Source organism: Lytechinus variegatus, chromosome 1 (genome assembly GCF_018143015.1).
Source record: "Lytechinus variegatus isolate NC3 chromosome 1, Lvar_3.0, whole genome shotgun sequence".
Taxonomy (NCBI): domain Eukaryota; kingdom Metazoa; phylum Echinodermata; class Echinoidea; order Temnopleuroida; family Toxopneustidae; genus Lytechinus; species Lytechinus variegatus.
In genome coordinates, this window is record NC_054740.1 from 77,668,977 (window position 1) to 77,685,985 (window position 17,009).

The 17,009-nt window shown below is 34.3% G+C and overlaps 2 protein-coding genes across 6 annotated transcripts in view; one reads left to right on the top strand and one right to left on the bottom strand.

The window, feature by feature from the left end:
- The first annotated feature begins 913 nt into the window (after positions 1-913).
- LOC121423868 (ubiquitin-conjugating enzyme E2 G2-like) lies at positions 914-11,542 on the top strand. Its single transcript, XM_041619384.1, has 5 exons — positions 914-1,046; positions 4,927-5,008; positions 6,923-7,041; positions 7,819-7,959; positions 10,202-11,542. The coding sequence occupies exons 1-5, from the start codon at positions 1,004-1,006 to the stop codon at positions 10,312-10,314; spliced, it is 498 nt and encodes a 165-aa protein (XP_041475318.1). The 5' UTR covers positions 914-1,003; the 3' UTR covers positions 10,315-11,542.
- Positions 11,543-12,132: 590 nt separating this feature from the next.
- Positions 12,133-17,009, bottom strand: part of LOC121423875 (dynein heavy chain 7, axonemal-like) — a 103,243-nt gene continuing 98,366 nt past the window's right edge. For all 5 annotated transcript variants that reach the window (XM_041619430.1, XM_041619423.1, XM_041619405.1 and 2 more), the window contains 2 exons: positions 16,706-16,809; positions 12,133-16,321 (listed from right to left, as the gene is read on the bottom strand). In XM_041619430.1, coding sequence (XP_041475364.1) covers positions 16,115-16,321; positions 16,706-16,809 — 311 coding nt within the window. In that variant the 3' untranslated portion in view covers positions 12,133-16,114. The remainder of the gene's footprint in view (positions 16,322-16,705; positions 16,810-17,009) is intronic.

Below are 17,009 nucleotides of genomic sequence, written 5' to 3' on the forward strand. Positions count from 1 at the left end.
GGTGAAACAGTTCTAGGCATGTCTTCTTGAATATTCATTAGGTGGACGGATGATGCCATATCCCTTAGTTCCTTTTTTATGAAATTAGTTTTTTTTTTTTCTACCAAGATCTAAAACAATTGGATTGACAACTGATTAAGTGCATTAGTTATTTATTACCGCAACTTATTTCATCATAACATCATTTACACATAAATGAAATATGAAACAATTATGATTTCATGTGATAACATAAGAAAAGGGAAAGTGTGGATATGATATCATCAGCCCACCTTATGAATATTCATGACAATGTGTATATAACTGTTTTCACAAAATATCGATAAATCTTAAAATTCAATAAATTCTTTATTTGTTATCCGATTTTGATGAAATTTTCATCATTTTGATCTGTGAATTTTACTATGTTTATTTAAATATTTTCAGTTTGGACCATTCTTTTAAATAGAATCTAAAATTGATCGGCAGTAGTTTGGTCGGCACGGCTCTGCACATGCTCAGTATTAAGAAAAAGTATATCATTTTTGTTAGAGATAATAATGGAATTAGAATCACGATATCAATGATAGAACGGATTAAAATAATTGTTCTCACTATACTATTTTCAGCTGATCCAGACCTATTACGCTAATATTTTTATTTTTTAAAATTTTTTTAAGGGACTCGGGAAAGACATTCAAATATTATAATTCTTTTATTATTTGGTTGATTTGCTTCAATAAAAATCTAAATATATATATATATAATGTCAGACCATTTATAAATAAACTTTAATTCATTTCTGAGTGATAGAGATGATGATGGAGAGATTTTTTTTTATCTCTTTAATTAGCTGTTTAGTGTCAGTACAAGTTGCATCAGTTCACATAATCGCCTCTCATTTTTGTTTTGCAAATAAATCTCTCACGGCTACCTTCCTTTATCAACATTATTTTGTTGGGTTTGTCAATGCAATTGACGTGTCAAGAAACGGGCATATTTGAGAGAATAATTCGAACCGAATATGGCCGGAGCTGCTCTTAAGAGATTAATGGCTGAATATAGACGTGCGTATAACTCATAAATTATATTTGAAAGCATAAATTTGTGTTATTTTAACTGATAACTCGATCTTTATTTATGTGTGGCACATTGCGTGTGCCCCATTCGTAGATTCCCGTGTTTGTGATTCGATTGTGTCTTGTGTGATGGGGTGACCAAACTTCGCGCACTTTTCAAAAATATTCATCAGGCTTACATTTTTTCACAAAATATTCATAATTATATAAAACCAATTCAAGAAATAGTTACCATTGACGGCAAGATCGTAAAAATATAAAATCATAGACGAAAATGTAAAGTAGGTCAAGGGGTATCGAGATCTAAAAAAATTCCATTCCAATCGGCGAATGCGCGCTGTACTGGAAAACCGTTCAGAAAAAGTGTGACCTAACTTCACGGACCAATGTTTTTGTGGAGATTTAAACAAAGAGAAATAGTTATTCCAGATTGATGGCAAAATGCATAGAATCGGTTAGTACCACATTTAACTCACATTTTGCATTTTTGATGATTTCTGCTTGCAAAATGGTGATATCGTGATGCTTGTTGAGAATATCAGATTTCTTCAAAACGGGTGCTACCGGTGAGAAATTTGCTGATCTGTCAATTTTTGACACTTTGGGGTTAGTCCCAAGGAGGGAAAAGAGAGATATATCTCGAAGATGGGAATAGCCAGGAGGCGTTCTGGGGTAAAAATCATAGTACTATTCGTACCTTTTACCCCCTAACGCCAGGCACTTGCCCGTATAGGGCCGCACGTCGGAAAGGAAAATGCAACTATACAAATGCACCAAACAGCGCCTTATAATTTGAATCTGACGTTAACACTTCTGTACATGGGTATAAATATCGGTTAGGAAAGTTTGGTATGATAGAATTAAATGAAAGGGAACAAAAATCGCAGAAATGGGATGAAGAAATAAAAGTAGAAGAGAGTTTACTCACATTTGTTGTCTTCGCCATCTTGGATCCATTGTTAATGCAACCTAGTTACGTGACGCTTATAGAGGGCGGCAAAATCAAGTGCTAAAATGTCCCGCTTCAACCACTGAACCAGGGGGGTGTTTCATCAATATTGTCGCGCGACAACTATCAGCGCTGACAGTTGTCGCGTGACAATATTGATGAAACACCCCCCTGGTTCAGTGGTTGAAGCGGGACATTTTAGCACTTGATTTTGCCGCCCTCTATAAGCGTCACGTAACTAGGTTGCATTAACAATGGATCCAAGATGGCGAAGACAACAAATGTGAGTAAACTCTCTTCTACTTTTATTTCTTCATCCCATTTCTGCGATTTTGTTCCCTTTCATTTAATTCTATCATACCAAACTTTCCTAACCGATATTTATACCCATGTACAGAAGTGTTAACGTCAGATTCAAATTATAAGGCGCTGTTTGGTGCATTTGTATAGTTGCATTTTCCTTTCCGACGTGCGGCCCTATACGGGCAAGTGCCTGGCGTTAGGGGGTAAAAGGTACGAATAGTACTATGATTTTTACCCCAGAACGCCTCCTGGCTAGATGGGAAGGGGTGCTTGTCCTTTGTTATCCAACGTCAATGGATTGCATCGTCTCCTCTTTATGGGACTTGTGGAGTGGGCATTGAAGAAGGAAGGACATGTTCAAGTGACTGCCTGTCATGTTCACATTCGCATGTGGGTGTAGGGCATACACGAGGGAGTACTCTTGTGCTCCATAATGGTAAAGACTCATAATGGTATAAGACTAGTGCATAGCAAACTCCTGTAGATGTACAGAACATTGATTTTTCCTCTTTCTTTTTGATCCTAAAACCTAGATTATGCAGGCCCCAAATCCAATTTATTTTCTTTTTTTCCAGCATATTATAGCAGGAAAAATCATCAAAATATGCTGCAAAATTAGAACAATTCATAACTTGTTACTTGTTACTTGTCGCAATAATCCCAAAACGCAGCTCCTTGGAAGCTATACTGGGATGTCGATAATGTCATGTGCCAATGGAGGTGACAAGGTGCAGGATTTGGGTTGGCTCACATATATACAATAAAAATAAGCATGCAGGGGTGCGAGTAAAAACATGCATTGGTCCATTTATAGCATGTGGGACCCAACAGGAGGCTGCATCATGCTGATGATAGGTAGTGCAGCCTCTCTGAACGTAGTTGGGTTTCCATGGAGAATGACATGTCCTGGTAATCTGTTCCATATCCGTACTGTCCTAGGGAACATTGCATATTTGTATGTGTCTATTGTAGCTTTGGGTATGGCATATTTAGCTATATGGTCGTGCCTACCAAAGTAGGTTGCTGGAGAAATGACCTGTGGCAAAGGCACGCGAACCATAAAAGGGGGAAACAAAACAAAATCATTTTTAGAATAGTATATATAGAAAAAAAGAAAACAAATATAATAAAATAAGTGAAATAAAAACAGAGGAAAGAAAATGAAGAAAGAAAAATCAAAGAACATGGGAAAAAATGATTTAGAGAAAAAAACAGCCAAAAAAAAAAAAATTAATGAAAAAGGATGAAATTATCATTATTGATATTATTTTTCAGTAGAAACATATTCTTTGATCAGGCATATTCAAAGGGAAGGAGTATAAATGTTTTAACCACTATAAAAAAAATGAAAGAAACAAATATTAAAAAAGTGAGAAAAGTCCTTCCCTAAACTGCTGGAAAAATTCACATTTCAAATCAATGAAATGCCTTCCCAAAGTATTTACTTCCTCAAGAGTGGTTTAAGAAGTCATTTATAAACAAGAAAGAAAGAAACTGTGTTTATATTTGGCTAGAAAAGACACAGCTTTGAAAGAAACCAAGTATCAACATACATACAAATGCACACGTGGGACTGTGATGTACTCACCTATATTAATGAATTTAGATATCGGTCTTTTTGAGTCAAAAGAAAAGTCATAATTCCTTTTTTTGATGCTTGCAACTAATCAGGTTTTAGTGATTTGGACTGTAGAATGGCATTTCATTGGTGTAAAATGTGACTTTGACGTAGATTTTCAAAGTTCTGTGGAAGATTGCTTAGCAGCAACATTTCGTATCGCAGCTCCCCGAGTCTATTTTATAGTCTGCTAGCGCACAGCTAGATGAAGTGGTTTCATTTCAAAGCTCACGCCAGACGGCCGGCTGAATAATAGTTACAGTATGCTATAGCGGTAGGCATACATACTGTCATGACTATGCAATCTTTGTGTGTGTGTGTATTTGTGTGTAGATTTAAAAAAGTGCGCATGACGAATTGGCTTGCAATTTGAAGAGTAGAAAGTTGATAAATGCGTGCAAAATCGGGAGAAAAATTGCGCTACTTTGAAAATTATTGGTTGCCCGATTCAGGCCACCAAAACTTAACATTTCTTCAATAATGGTTGCCCGAGGTGAATTTCTGGTGGCCCCAGGCCACCGCTAATGTCGAGCCTGGGATAAATGGTGTTCATGTTGAAAGATGATTCTCATAATTTAACTTGTAAGTTGTACCATATGTGATAAAAGTCGTGAAATCACAGATTTAAGGATGAGAAACATTAGCAACATAGTTGCTATGACATTTCCTGAGTAAGGCATCTTATGATGCAACAGTTTTCACATACAGATGGTGAAAAAAATACAGAAATAGTCCAAAAATCAGAAGACAAAATTGCTGGTGTTGCACCCCTAAACCTTTAACTTAAGATTACGGCCTAATCGTGAATTTCTTTAAAATTAAATTCACTTTTCACTTCACATTTTGAATCCAATGTCATGTGATATAATAGTGTATCGTGTGTGATGCTCTCATGATCGATTATTACACTGGATTGTAAAGTTACTCCAATTATCACCTGAAAATTTTATAAATTTAACTGTATGCAGACATGCTTTTATTTTTATGTAAATTAACAGAGCTGACAGTGAACCCTCCAGAGGGTATCATAGCAGGCCCAGTCGATGAAAAAAACTTCTTTGAATGGGAAGCTCTGATTACGTGAGTATTCTCTAAAATCTATTCTTTGCTTTGTCACATAAAGTCTGCTTTCATGATTATTTTCTTCCGCATTAGAATATGAGTAGAATATTGTTCTATGATACAACAAACAAAGACTATTGTAATGAATTATTTTGTTGAAAATGAATGGCAAATGCAAACCTCTAAGTTATTCCCAGCTAAATTACTAATCATACATGTATTCTGTAGAAGAACTACAGTTACAAAAGATTTTTAAACCATCACAACATTAACAAAAATGCAATGTTAATAGAAGGGATATTAATAACACACATTTGAATATTTTGATTATGATGAATGATGGAGATAATAATAATAATAATAATAGGTCCATTTATATAGCGCAGCTACTATGTGCATATACTCTACTGCGCTTTGATAATTGGTATCATATTATTACCCCGGCTGTAGCTGAGCCGCCATATTAATAGCCGCCATATTAATAGGCGCTAAAGCGTTCAAGGAAAAATCCTACCGGGTACCCATTCACCTCACCTGGGTCCATCTCAGTGTAATTTTAATTTGAATGAATAAAGAAATATTAAACTAGCATAATGCCAAAAATAACATCAAAATTGGATGTTAAAGGACAAGTCCACCCCAACAAATAGTTGATTCAAATAAAAAGAGAAAAATCCAACAAGCATAATGCTGAAAATTTCATCAAAATTGGATGTATTATAAGAAAGTTACAACTTTTAAAGTTTTGCTTTAATTCACAAAACAGTTATATTCACATCATTTTCGGTATGCAAATTAAGAGACTGATGACATCACTCACTCACTATTTCTTTTGTATTTTATTATACGAAATGTGAAATATTCCTATTTTCCACCTGTTGTCCAGTGAAACAAAGATTAATTCCTCCCTGAACATGTGGAATTAGGATTGTTTAATACTATATGGTTCGATCAAGTTGGTCCTTATTGGCAAATCTTTTAAAAAAGGAAATATTGTATAATTTAAATTGTCATAAATTTCTTATTTTACATCCGATTTTGATGAAATTTTCAGCATAATGTTTGTTTGATTTTTCTTTGTATATTCAAATCAACATTTTTCTGGGGTGGACTTGACCTTTAAATAAGAAAGTTACGACATTTTAAAGTTTCGCTTATTTTTAAAAAAAACATTGATATGCACAATTCAGTGACATTCATATCAGACAGTCGATGATATCTTTCACTCACTATTTCTTATGTTTTTTATTGTTTGAATTATACAATATTTCATTTTATACATATTTGACAATAGGGACCAACTTGACTTCACCATATAGTAGTAAATAATGCTAATTCCACATGCTCAGGAAAGAACTAATCATTGCTTACTTGACAATGAGGAGAAAATTAGAATATTTCATATTTTTTTGATAAATACCAAAGAAATAATGAGTGGATGACATCATTGGTCTCATTTGCATGATAATAATAATAAAGGTATATTTACCCAGGGTAGCCACTTCAGTTCCGAAAACTGTTCTCCCAGCGGGCCCTGCTATTATTACCCGGCTATGCTAGGCCACCTATTTGGTGCACAACTTTTTGAGGATTTACTTCCTGCGGCATCCTGCCGGTACCCATTTACCTCACCTGGGTCGAGTGCAGCACACTGTGGATGAATTCCTTGCTGAAGGAGCAGGATGTGCATATACTGTTTTGTGAAAGTCAGCAAAACTTTAAAACTTTCACATCCGATTTTGATTAAATTTTCTGTGTTATGCTTGTTGGATTTTTCTCTTTTAATTAAAATCAACTTTTGTTGGGGTTGACTTGTCCTTTAATGGGCCAGCTACCACTGAGCCACCATTTTGTTTGAGGCTACATGTAGAATTAATTTTCCTATGTTGAAAGCATATATTTTTCTCCACCGATCATATCTCCCATTATCAGGGGTCCAGAAGGTACATGCTTTGAGGGCGGTGTCTTCCAGACAGAACTGAAGTTTCCCAATGACTATCCACTCAACCCTCCCAAGATGCGATTCAAGACAGAGATGTTTCATCCAAATAGTAAGAGGCTTCAGTTTCAAGGATATCTTTGAAGATTTCGGACAGTAATATGTGTCTTACTTATTTTCCTTCAGCTATCACTATTGAACCAAATCTTAAATTATGACATAACTTAACGTCACTAGAGACTGAAACAGCAAAGATTCAGGCTGGGGTTATTAGAACATCCATTTTTGTACAACGCCTACTTGGCTTATACACAAGTAAATGGGAGGCTGAATGTCAAACATTTACATGTATATCTTCCCAAAATGCACCGTTGCACGGTCTTGATGTCATAAAACAATTCAATTTATTGCGTTTTATAGTAAATTCAGGTGCAATACGCTTAGGGTTTACTGGCCAAATGTGTGTTGCTGCTACAGATCAGATACGCGTTTGAGGGATTTTGCTTTCGCTTTCAATAATTCTTTTAAAAATTTTCATCTATAAACATAGGAAAAAATTGATTATTGTTTGTATTTTTTGCTAACGTCTGAGGCATTGTGCAACACAAATAAGAAAAAGTGAATTTTCTTATTCTTGCAATGGTGCGACATTTCACATTTGATAAAAGAAAGAGACAGTCGAGGCTTTGCTTCGTTAAATAGAGCATCTTACTTTCACCTTATGCGACATCTCGCACCATGACACTCATGCCTATTCACTGATTGTATACTATCCAATGTATCCATACTAGTCAGTTTCCAATATGTTTATGTTGTACCAGCTAACAATACCATCTTCTTAACACCTTGCTCCTTGTTAAAAGATGAAATGTTTGTTTAATTTTGATAGTTTATAAAGATGGTCGAGTATGTATATCAATTCTGCACGCACCTGGCGATGATCCTATGGGTTATGAAAGTAGTGCTGAGCGATGGAGTCCTGTACAGAGTGTTGAAAAGATCCTTCTCTCAGTCGTCAGTATGCTGGCAGGTTTGTTTTATATACATGTATTGTCGGCGTTCATCTGAACCATCTAATCAGTCAATTTTGGTCAAAAAATCGATTTTGAGATTTTTGCATAAAAGTACAAGTCCTACTCTATTCAAAACAATATTTCTAAGCAGGAGTTCATTTTATTTTCTAAGATATGAGAGGATTTTCCTGGCGATGCCATACAAATTATTGATAAAATACACAAATCCCATAGGAAACGTGTACTGAAACAGAGCGATATGACGTTTTGACTGACCGCGATCAGTCATACCATCATATCCATTAACTGTCTATGTGAAAAGCGATACAACGTTTCAACCGATCGCGGTCAGTCAAAGCGTATCGCTTTTTCCCTATGGTGTTTTTGTACAGGGAAAATCTAAGCTGCTCAAACCAACATTATAAGCATGAAGCTCTTTTGTGATATTTTCTCTGATCCTTAGTTTTGTCACTTTTGTGTGAAAATAAAGATACCAATATCAAGCAATTTTCTTGGTCTTTCCAACCATGTATTTTTCTAGCAATGAATATGTTGTAAGGCTGGGGAACAAAGTGTGAAAATTATAGTAAACTTTAAAGTCAATTTTCTCTAAAATCGTTTTGCACCTTCGTATGTGTGATCCGACGGTACGGATGACCGCCGATGATTTTTATATATATATAATTATATATATAATTACTTTTTATGAGGCAAATAACTGACAAAATTGTGTATAACAGAGCAAAAATACTGGAACCTATGTCATTGAGCTGTTTGGAACATTATATTTGATTTTTATAATTACTGAAACATGAAGAGTTGACAGTTCTGACAATATTGTAAGTTACATTGTGATTATTATTTCAGCTAAATCAAAATTGTTTCTTTGAATATACTTGGTATTAAAAATTGCGTTATTAGTGAAATTTTCAAATTACATCTTGCTCAATCTAACTACTGATTCTACAATTATGTATTACCTACCCAATTTTTTGTCTCACCTGCGAAGCAAAGTGAGACTATAGGCGCCGCTTTTCCGACGGCGGCGGCGGTGTCAACATCAAATCTTAACCTGAGGTTAAGTTTTTGAAATGACATCATAACTTAGAAAGTATATGGACCTAGTTCATGAAACTTGGCCATAAGGTTAATCAAGTATTACTGAAGATCCTATTAGAGTTTCATGTCACATGACCAAGGTCAAAGGTCATTTAGGGTCAATGAACTTAGACCATGTTGGAGGAATCAACATCGAAATCTTAACCTGTGGTTAAGTTTTTGAAATGTCATCATAACTTAGAAAATATATGGACCTAGTTCATGAAACTTGGACATAAGGTTAATCAAGTATCACTGAACATCCTGCATGAGTTTCACGTCACATGACCAAGGTCAAAGGTCATTTAGGGTCAATGAACTTTGGCCGAATTGGGGATATCTGTTGAATTCCCATCATAACTTTGAAAGTTTATGGATCTGATTCATGAAACTTGGACATAATAGTAATCAAGCATCACTGAAAATTTTGTGCAAGTTTCAGGTCTCATGATTAAGGTCAAAGGTCATTAGGGTCAATGAACTTTGGCCGAATCGGGGGTATCTGTTGAATTACCATCATAACTTTGGAAGTTTATTGGTCTAGTTCATTAAACTTGGACATTAGAGTAATCAAGTATCACTGAACATCCTGTGCACGTTTCAGGTCACATGACCAAGGTCAAAGGTCAATGAACTTTGGCCGAATTGGGTGTATCTGTTGAATTACCATCATAACTTTGAAAGTTTATGGATTTGATTCATGAAACTTGTACATAAGAGTAATCAAGTATCACTGAATATCCTATTTGAGTTTCAGGTCACATGATCAAGGTCAAAGGTCATGTAAGGTCAATGAACTTTGGCCATGTTGGGGTTTTTTGGTGAATAACCATCATATCTCTGTAAGTTTATTGGTCTAGTTCATAAAAAGTGGACATAAGAGTAACCATGTATCACTGAACATCTTGTGCGAGTTAGAGTAGTATTCAAAGTCAGCACTGCTGCTATATTGAACCGCGTGATGCAGGTGAGACGGCCAGAGGCATTCCACTTGTTTTAAATAAATTTTTTTTTGAAACTGGCATCTTTTATCTTTATTATCAATGTTAAATCCCTTGATAAGTAATATTGTTATCAACCTATAAACCCCCTGTCTGTATTACAACATTAACCTCATTGTATTTTGAACTAATGAAAAATTATTCTGAATTCTCTCGTCAGAACCCAACGATGAAAGTGGAGCAAACGTTGATGCCTCAAAGATGTGGAGAGATGATCGGGAGAGTTTTAACAGGATAGCATATGACATTGTAAAGAAATCACTCAGCATGTGACGAAGAGACCTATGGTGAACAAACAATCTGTAAATAGACTCATCAACAATCATGAACTTGAATTAGAGAATTAACTGCCATGCTTTCTATGTTTGGATGAATGGAATGGTGACTGTTATTCAGTGTTGTTTTGTAGTCTCGAGGACTTTGAGCAAGCCTGTACTGTGAAATGATCAACGGAGTTGTATATCATGCTGCCTACTAGAACCAGGTATTTAATCTACAAGAGCTCTGGGAATTCCAGTCAGTAGGGGTAATTTAATTTACATATCATCAGAACGCAGCTGCAGTGAAGTTAAATTTACATCCCTCAAAAGACTTGGGATGAGGCAACTTTCAGACCATGTCGGATAGGCCATATAAAACATATCTTTGCTAGGCTGTTGTTCCAATCTTGTATGTCAAAATCAATTTTTTTTTAGAGCAGTTAAGAGAAAGCTGAATGGAATATGACAATGGCAACAACTACACATTATCTGAAAATGTTTCTTTGTTCATGTAGAGACCTCTATCTAGATAAAAGGAGGTTGCTACTTACATGTATGTCATAACCCTTAAATCAACATTTTTCTGAGCTTTCCTTAAAAATACCAAAATTTGAGTTTGACATGTAACATTCCAGCAATGATATTTATTTACCTCTCATGAGACAAATTTCCTTATAGCCAAACAAAATTAATTGGTTCCAAGAAAATTTGTCAAAAAGCACTCGTATTTGCAGACACCAAATCATAATTCCGAATCCTGCATTGCTTGAGATCCCCACACTTTGGTTATCATGTTTAATGGGAAAGGCCATGATAGATTAAAAAGAGAAAAGAAATTCTCTAATGTAGGAGTCTTGTGTCCATTGCATGAGAACTGGCATGCCATCATTTGCTATTTACTGAATAGCACACATGTCAATAATTGAAGATCTAACAAATCAGATTTGAATGCAATGTGCCATGCATACTACTAAGAGGGACCTACTGTAATGGAAGAAGGAAGATGAAAGTTTCACATACAGTGTAGAATTACTATTGCAACAATTGAGAGCAAGAAAGATGTTTAATTATGTCACTGATGAAGAATCATGAAATAAAACCTTTTTTCACTCCTAACATACAGGCCTGCAATGCAACATGTAAACTTTGATATAAAATATGACTTATGGTGCAGTCACATTCTATGGCGAATCGAAGACAGCCATTTTAACACTTTTGTATCAGCTACATATAGGTGGTTTAAATGAATAAAACATCAGTTTTCAACTCTCTGTGCGGCCGTTGTAAAGGATACATGTACATGTATGTGACTGCAGCATTAAGGCAGGCCTTTGTTTTTTGAGTATGTCCTTTTACTTTTTGCGCAGATACGTCGGATGCCTGTCGTTTTATCTTTAGAACTTTTTTCTCATCATTGCAGTTCAATAGCTGTATGTGCATTTTCATTTCTTTTGAAATATTTTTATGAAAATGCTTTTTAATCGTTTACTATGCAAAATGATCAGATTATTGATTTGGTTTATATTACTGTATGGACGATTTGAAGGTTGAGAATGCTGTAAAAAAATCTTCATATTCTAAAAGGAATGGTAGATTTGATTTACCATCGTGATTGGGATGGTACAAATATCACTTAGAAACATAAATAACATATTTTTGTTTGTGATGGTAAGACGGATGCCATGGGTGCTTTCAGGTATTGTCACTTCTCCTAATTGGTAGCACCATCCTCAGCCAGCATTGCCACTTGCCACAGATTGCAAGGTCAGGCAATCAGCAACATGTCATTTAGAAGTTATTATCTCTTGAACTTTGTAGCACGCTTTATGATAAATGTCCAAGGCCTATATGTCAGAATGCAAATAATATTGTACTATTGATTGTGGGGCATTACAAGCAATCCAAGCTCTGCCCAGTTATTATCAATGATTGATTTGCTCTGATGGTAGGTGGAATAACATTTGAAAAAAAAAGAAAGTATGGCTAAAACAATGTACATCCATATAGTTACATGCATACAAACATTCCAATGCTGTTAATGTTAAGAAGCTACAGCATTGAAACTACAAGCCTGATAAAATTGCCTTTAAAACATGTAATTTCTGATTGTGCAATTTCAGTATTAGTTTTTTTTATGCTCATAATATAATCCTGATGAAGATATAATATATTCCATGTGTCAAATAATTGCCTTTGTTAAAGCAAGTTTTTTTTTCTGAAGACTTCAATTTCTGCTTAGTCTAAGAACGGACTTCTGTTCCAAGGAGATTCTACTTAGATTACTGGTACCTGTATATCTAAATCAGAAAATTTAGTCATGCCTCTCTCTATAATTTCTCCCTTTTAGTTTGATATGTAAATCATAATCTGTTTAATTGTAACAAGTTCATTGGGATACATGACTCTCATACTCATAAAATGCCTTCATGATCAGCTTGGTCACTTTGTTTCCTTGCTTACACATATATATGGTTCATGAACATTTGACAAATTTTTGTCCCTTTTGAAAAAAATATTGTCATGGATAGGTTTTGACATGTACCGTATTGTATTGTCTTTATTTGGCATATTATTGGTGGAAGGACATGCAGCTTTGTTCATAAATAATAAACTGATAGGTTGATATTCTTATAGGCATAGTTTAGTAGTTTAATCCACTCTTTTATGGATTGCCATTTTTCAACCCATTCACGAAGTAAAAACTATATCCTAATCCTGCAGCAAAAAATATAAAAAAATAACTGAAAATATGATCTTAACAAATTAATTGGCGGTATATTATCTTTGCCATGAATAATGAAAAAGAGATTACCCATTACTCTAGGCCAAATAAGAGTCAAATTGGGGGCACTTTACTGTTTGACATCCAAGCAGTGATCGGCTGACGACCCATCAATTCCGGGCAGTCTCCCACCAGGCAACAGCCTATTTTTAAGTAATTGCCTGGCATTCGCCGCGAGATCATCGACCAATCTCTAAGCGGCCAGCAACCGGCCGTTGACTGCTCGACAGCCTTTGATCCATCAAGTGGCAACCACGCAGGCTCCGAGCGTATTTAGGGCGGAGAGTGAAAATTGAGCAGGTGCCACCAAAATTTTAACTTTGTGTTATATCTTGAGTGGCGGCTGAGCAATGCCCCGAAAACCAGTGGTGCCTGGATGGCCGCCACTCAATGCTTGGGCAAAATTGGCTAAAAACGCGGCACCTGGTCGCCGAGCAGGTTAATCTTGACGGTTATGACTGTAGCCTAAGCTACTGACAGTTGGGAGCAAATTTTCTCAATCACCAAGGAGATAGGTGATGAAACACTCCTTTGATTTACATGTAAAATGAATGATTTCAATACATGTTACCTTCATGTGATTTCAATGAATGAATTTATGTTTTAAAAAATTGTCACACTTATGTAAAATATAAATATTCTTTGTTCAACTCTGTGAATTCATTATGAAGAATTATGAACTATTAAATAATTACAACTGAACTTTTTTTTATTGTGCTTGTCTTTGACTTTATTGGGAAATAAAACTCATATTCAAAACAGCATACAAAGGATCCACTTGGAAGAATATTATGTACAAAAATAATCTGAATTCATTACAATGGATGGGGATAAACAAAAGATATTCATTTCATTTGGTGGTGTAAAATTTAGGCTTTGATGAAAATATAGAGAAACCTTGTTTCCTCATTTAGTGATTGTACAAGAAACTACTCTTTCCAATTCTTCAGTGAACAGCTGATCACTAATGTTTCTTTATTGAATATTTAATCACTTTTTTGGCTTCCTCTTGGAATAGTGAAGTAAATTCAATTTATTCAATATAATCATATCTTACATCCTTGTCTGGGATTAAATCTTAATAGGCCTACACATCAAAATGTATATATACATACACAGACATTTACATTTCATTCATCATAAAAAATATACTGCATCAATAAAGTTCAAATCAATAGACATATTCAATATAAAGCTAATATATTATGTATTAAAATCATTCTTCACAGAAAAGATGAACCTTTTTTTTCATAAATAGCTGCATGAAGTGTGAATGTGTACAAAAAATGGACGGTTTCAAATGCAATATGCATATAGTTTGAAATACAAGAATCAAGGTCGAGTGATTTAATCATACTTTATCATCTCAAAGATACTTTGAAAATTACAGGACGGACAGTAGAATACACAAATATGAATCCGATGGGTCATTTGTAGAATAACACTGAATTTTCTAAATATATACTCTGTACTGAAAAAAAAAAACTTGTTCACTTCTTTTTTTTTTTTTGCCTTGAGAAAATCAATCATAAAATCTCCCATTATTTTTCATATTCTTTATCTTCAAAAGTTTTGAATAATTCCAGTTTGACATGCCACAAAAAAGTACAATTCATTTCCTCTGTACAGGCATGTCACATTTAAAATTTACATATCAAATACATGTAGCCTACAACTTGACTGATGGTCAAATGTGTACTTCATATGCAATTGTTGCATCTCAAAACACAAGTGATAGAAAATATCAAATACCTATACAAATTAAGGACACATAGATTGTAGTCTTCCAAATGATTCCAGTAATCTCTGACCACAGCAGAGAAATAATATGAAAATGTTGACTTTCATACAGCTATCCCAATGCAATATTAATAAATCTAATATACAGTGAATACTATTTACACAATGTACATTGTATTGACCCTATGTCTTCGTCTCGTCTTCACAAAGGAATTTTTTTTTAAATGTACATAAAGTTTCTACATCTCCTTTCACTTAATTTATCTTCTCATAGACACAAGAAGGAATTTCACACATTTTTATATCCATTTCTATTCTAAATAGGTGTTTATGTAAGAACTAAATTGAATACATAACAATATAGAATTTCAAGTTGACTTTCTGAAAGAAGTATTCAACAAATTAGATGTACATACATTTTTAGACTGGTTCCATTTTCTGGGACTAAGTCACACCTACTTTAATTGTTAATTTTACATCATATTTTCATTACAACTTTAAATAGTATCAAACCTGAAGTACATTCTCCCAATCCTAGTGTAAAAAACAACTTTGATGGTATCTTTACAGCATTGTCTTCATTAAAATATCTAAAATCAATCAGGAGCTTAATATCAAGTGCACCATCATTAAATAATATGACTTCACCAAGAATATCTTTGGTTGAACGAGAACTGACTTTTAATGTATTAAAAATAAAACTGGATGCCAGAATAACAAAAATAGATATTCACTTACAGTGTAAAGCACAAACATTGTAAGAAATGTTCTTCACCATATCACACAACATACTTGGAAGTTTGGTCATTTAATAATTCATCTACATGAAATTACATAAATGTTCACAAGATGAAATAACTTGCAATTTGGATGTAGAATATGAGCTCTATCATTTTCCATTAAAACTTGAACATAAATGATGAATGTTATGTGTTTGAGCTAAAAGTGCAGAAATTTCATCTTATTCTTTTAATTACAATAATTTTACATCATTTGAATACAACAATATATATATTTACATCTTTTTATAAATATGTATATAAATAACTTTAGATGTCAAATGCTTCCTATAAAGCAAGTAATGGAATTCAATATAATGTTTCAAGAAGATTTTCTTCATCATTGCCCATTTTGTTTTTCAAACAACCCCATCAAATTAACTGCAAGACTGGAGATTAGATGTATTTGTCAATAATAAGGAAAATGAACCTTTTTTGAAAAAAATATCCTGTTTTTGTATAATGTCGAATACTTTCTCTATGAGAACAAAATAAGGAATGATTAGAGCAATCTAAGTATCTAACTGACAGAGTAAGGCCACGCCCCTAGCAACCCAGTGAGTCTGTGGTTTTTCTGTTGGTATCTTCAGCATGAGAACAAAGTTGGTAGAATGTCCAGTGGTTGAGAGAGTACCCCTACGTTCACTGGTCTTGTATAGTGGTGCCTCATAAACAGGTTTATCTGGAAGCTCTGAACGCTTCATTGGTTTCATCCAGATCTGTAATGGGGATGTGGGATGTAAAGATGAACATGCTAGGATTTATGATTAAGATTTTTATTGGATTAAAATTGTATCTATTATTGTACAAAAATTATTCATTCTAAATCACATTTAATTCAATACTTTACAATCTTAATCTCTATGATATCACATTTTTGCTGCAAAACAATATGCCATTAACGGGTATTACCAATGAAACACATAACTCCTTGCAATGAAAGATGATTGCTTACATGAACCAATTAAGGTAAAACAATTAGCAAATTTTTTGAGAAAAAAAATCATCTTGGTAATAATCTAAAATACATATGAATTTTGCTGTGCATATATGACTAATATAATCATCATTTATCGTACCTAAAGAACAATAAACTGACTTACCACAGGCATTGTATCATGGAGTACCTTCGGATGAGATTCTCCAATCTGTCGTGTTTTTCGGTCCCATCTAGCACCTTCCATGAACAAGCCTCTCACATACACACCTGAAAGTCACAGGAGATGAAAACATAACTATGTTTATATTGCAAAAATATATTTGCATTATCACACTTTGGAACCATGATCATATCCATGATAACTCCTACAAATACCATTACTACTATCACAAACACATCTAATATCACCACTTCTACCACTACTTCCAGTTATTTACCCCTACAAAATCTGACTATCGCCACCACAT

Coding starts and splice junctions, on each gene's coding strand:
- LOC121423868 (XM_041619384.1), top strand. CDS start 1,004: ATGGCCGGAGCTGCTCTTAAGAGATTAATGGCTGAATATAGAC. Junction 1,047..4,926: donor ATTAATGGCTGAATATAGAC/GTGCGTATAACT, acceptor GTAAATTAACAG/AGCTGACAGTGAACCCTCCA. Junction 7,042..7,818: donor AGAGATGTTTCATCCAAATA/GTAAGAGGCTTC, acceptor TAATTTTGATAG/TTTATAAAGATGGTCGAGTA.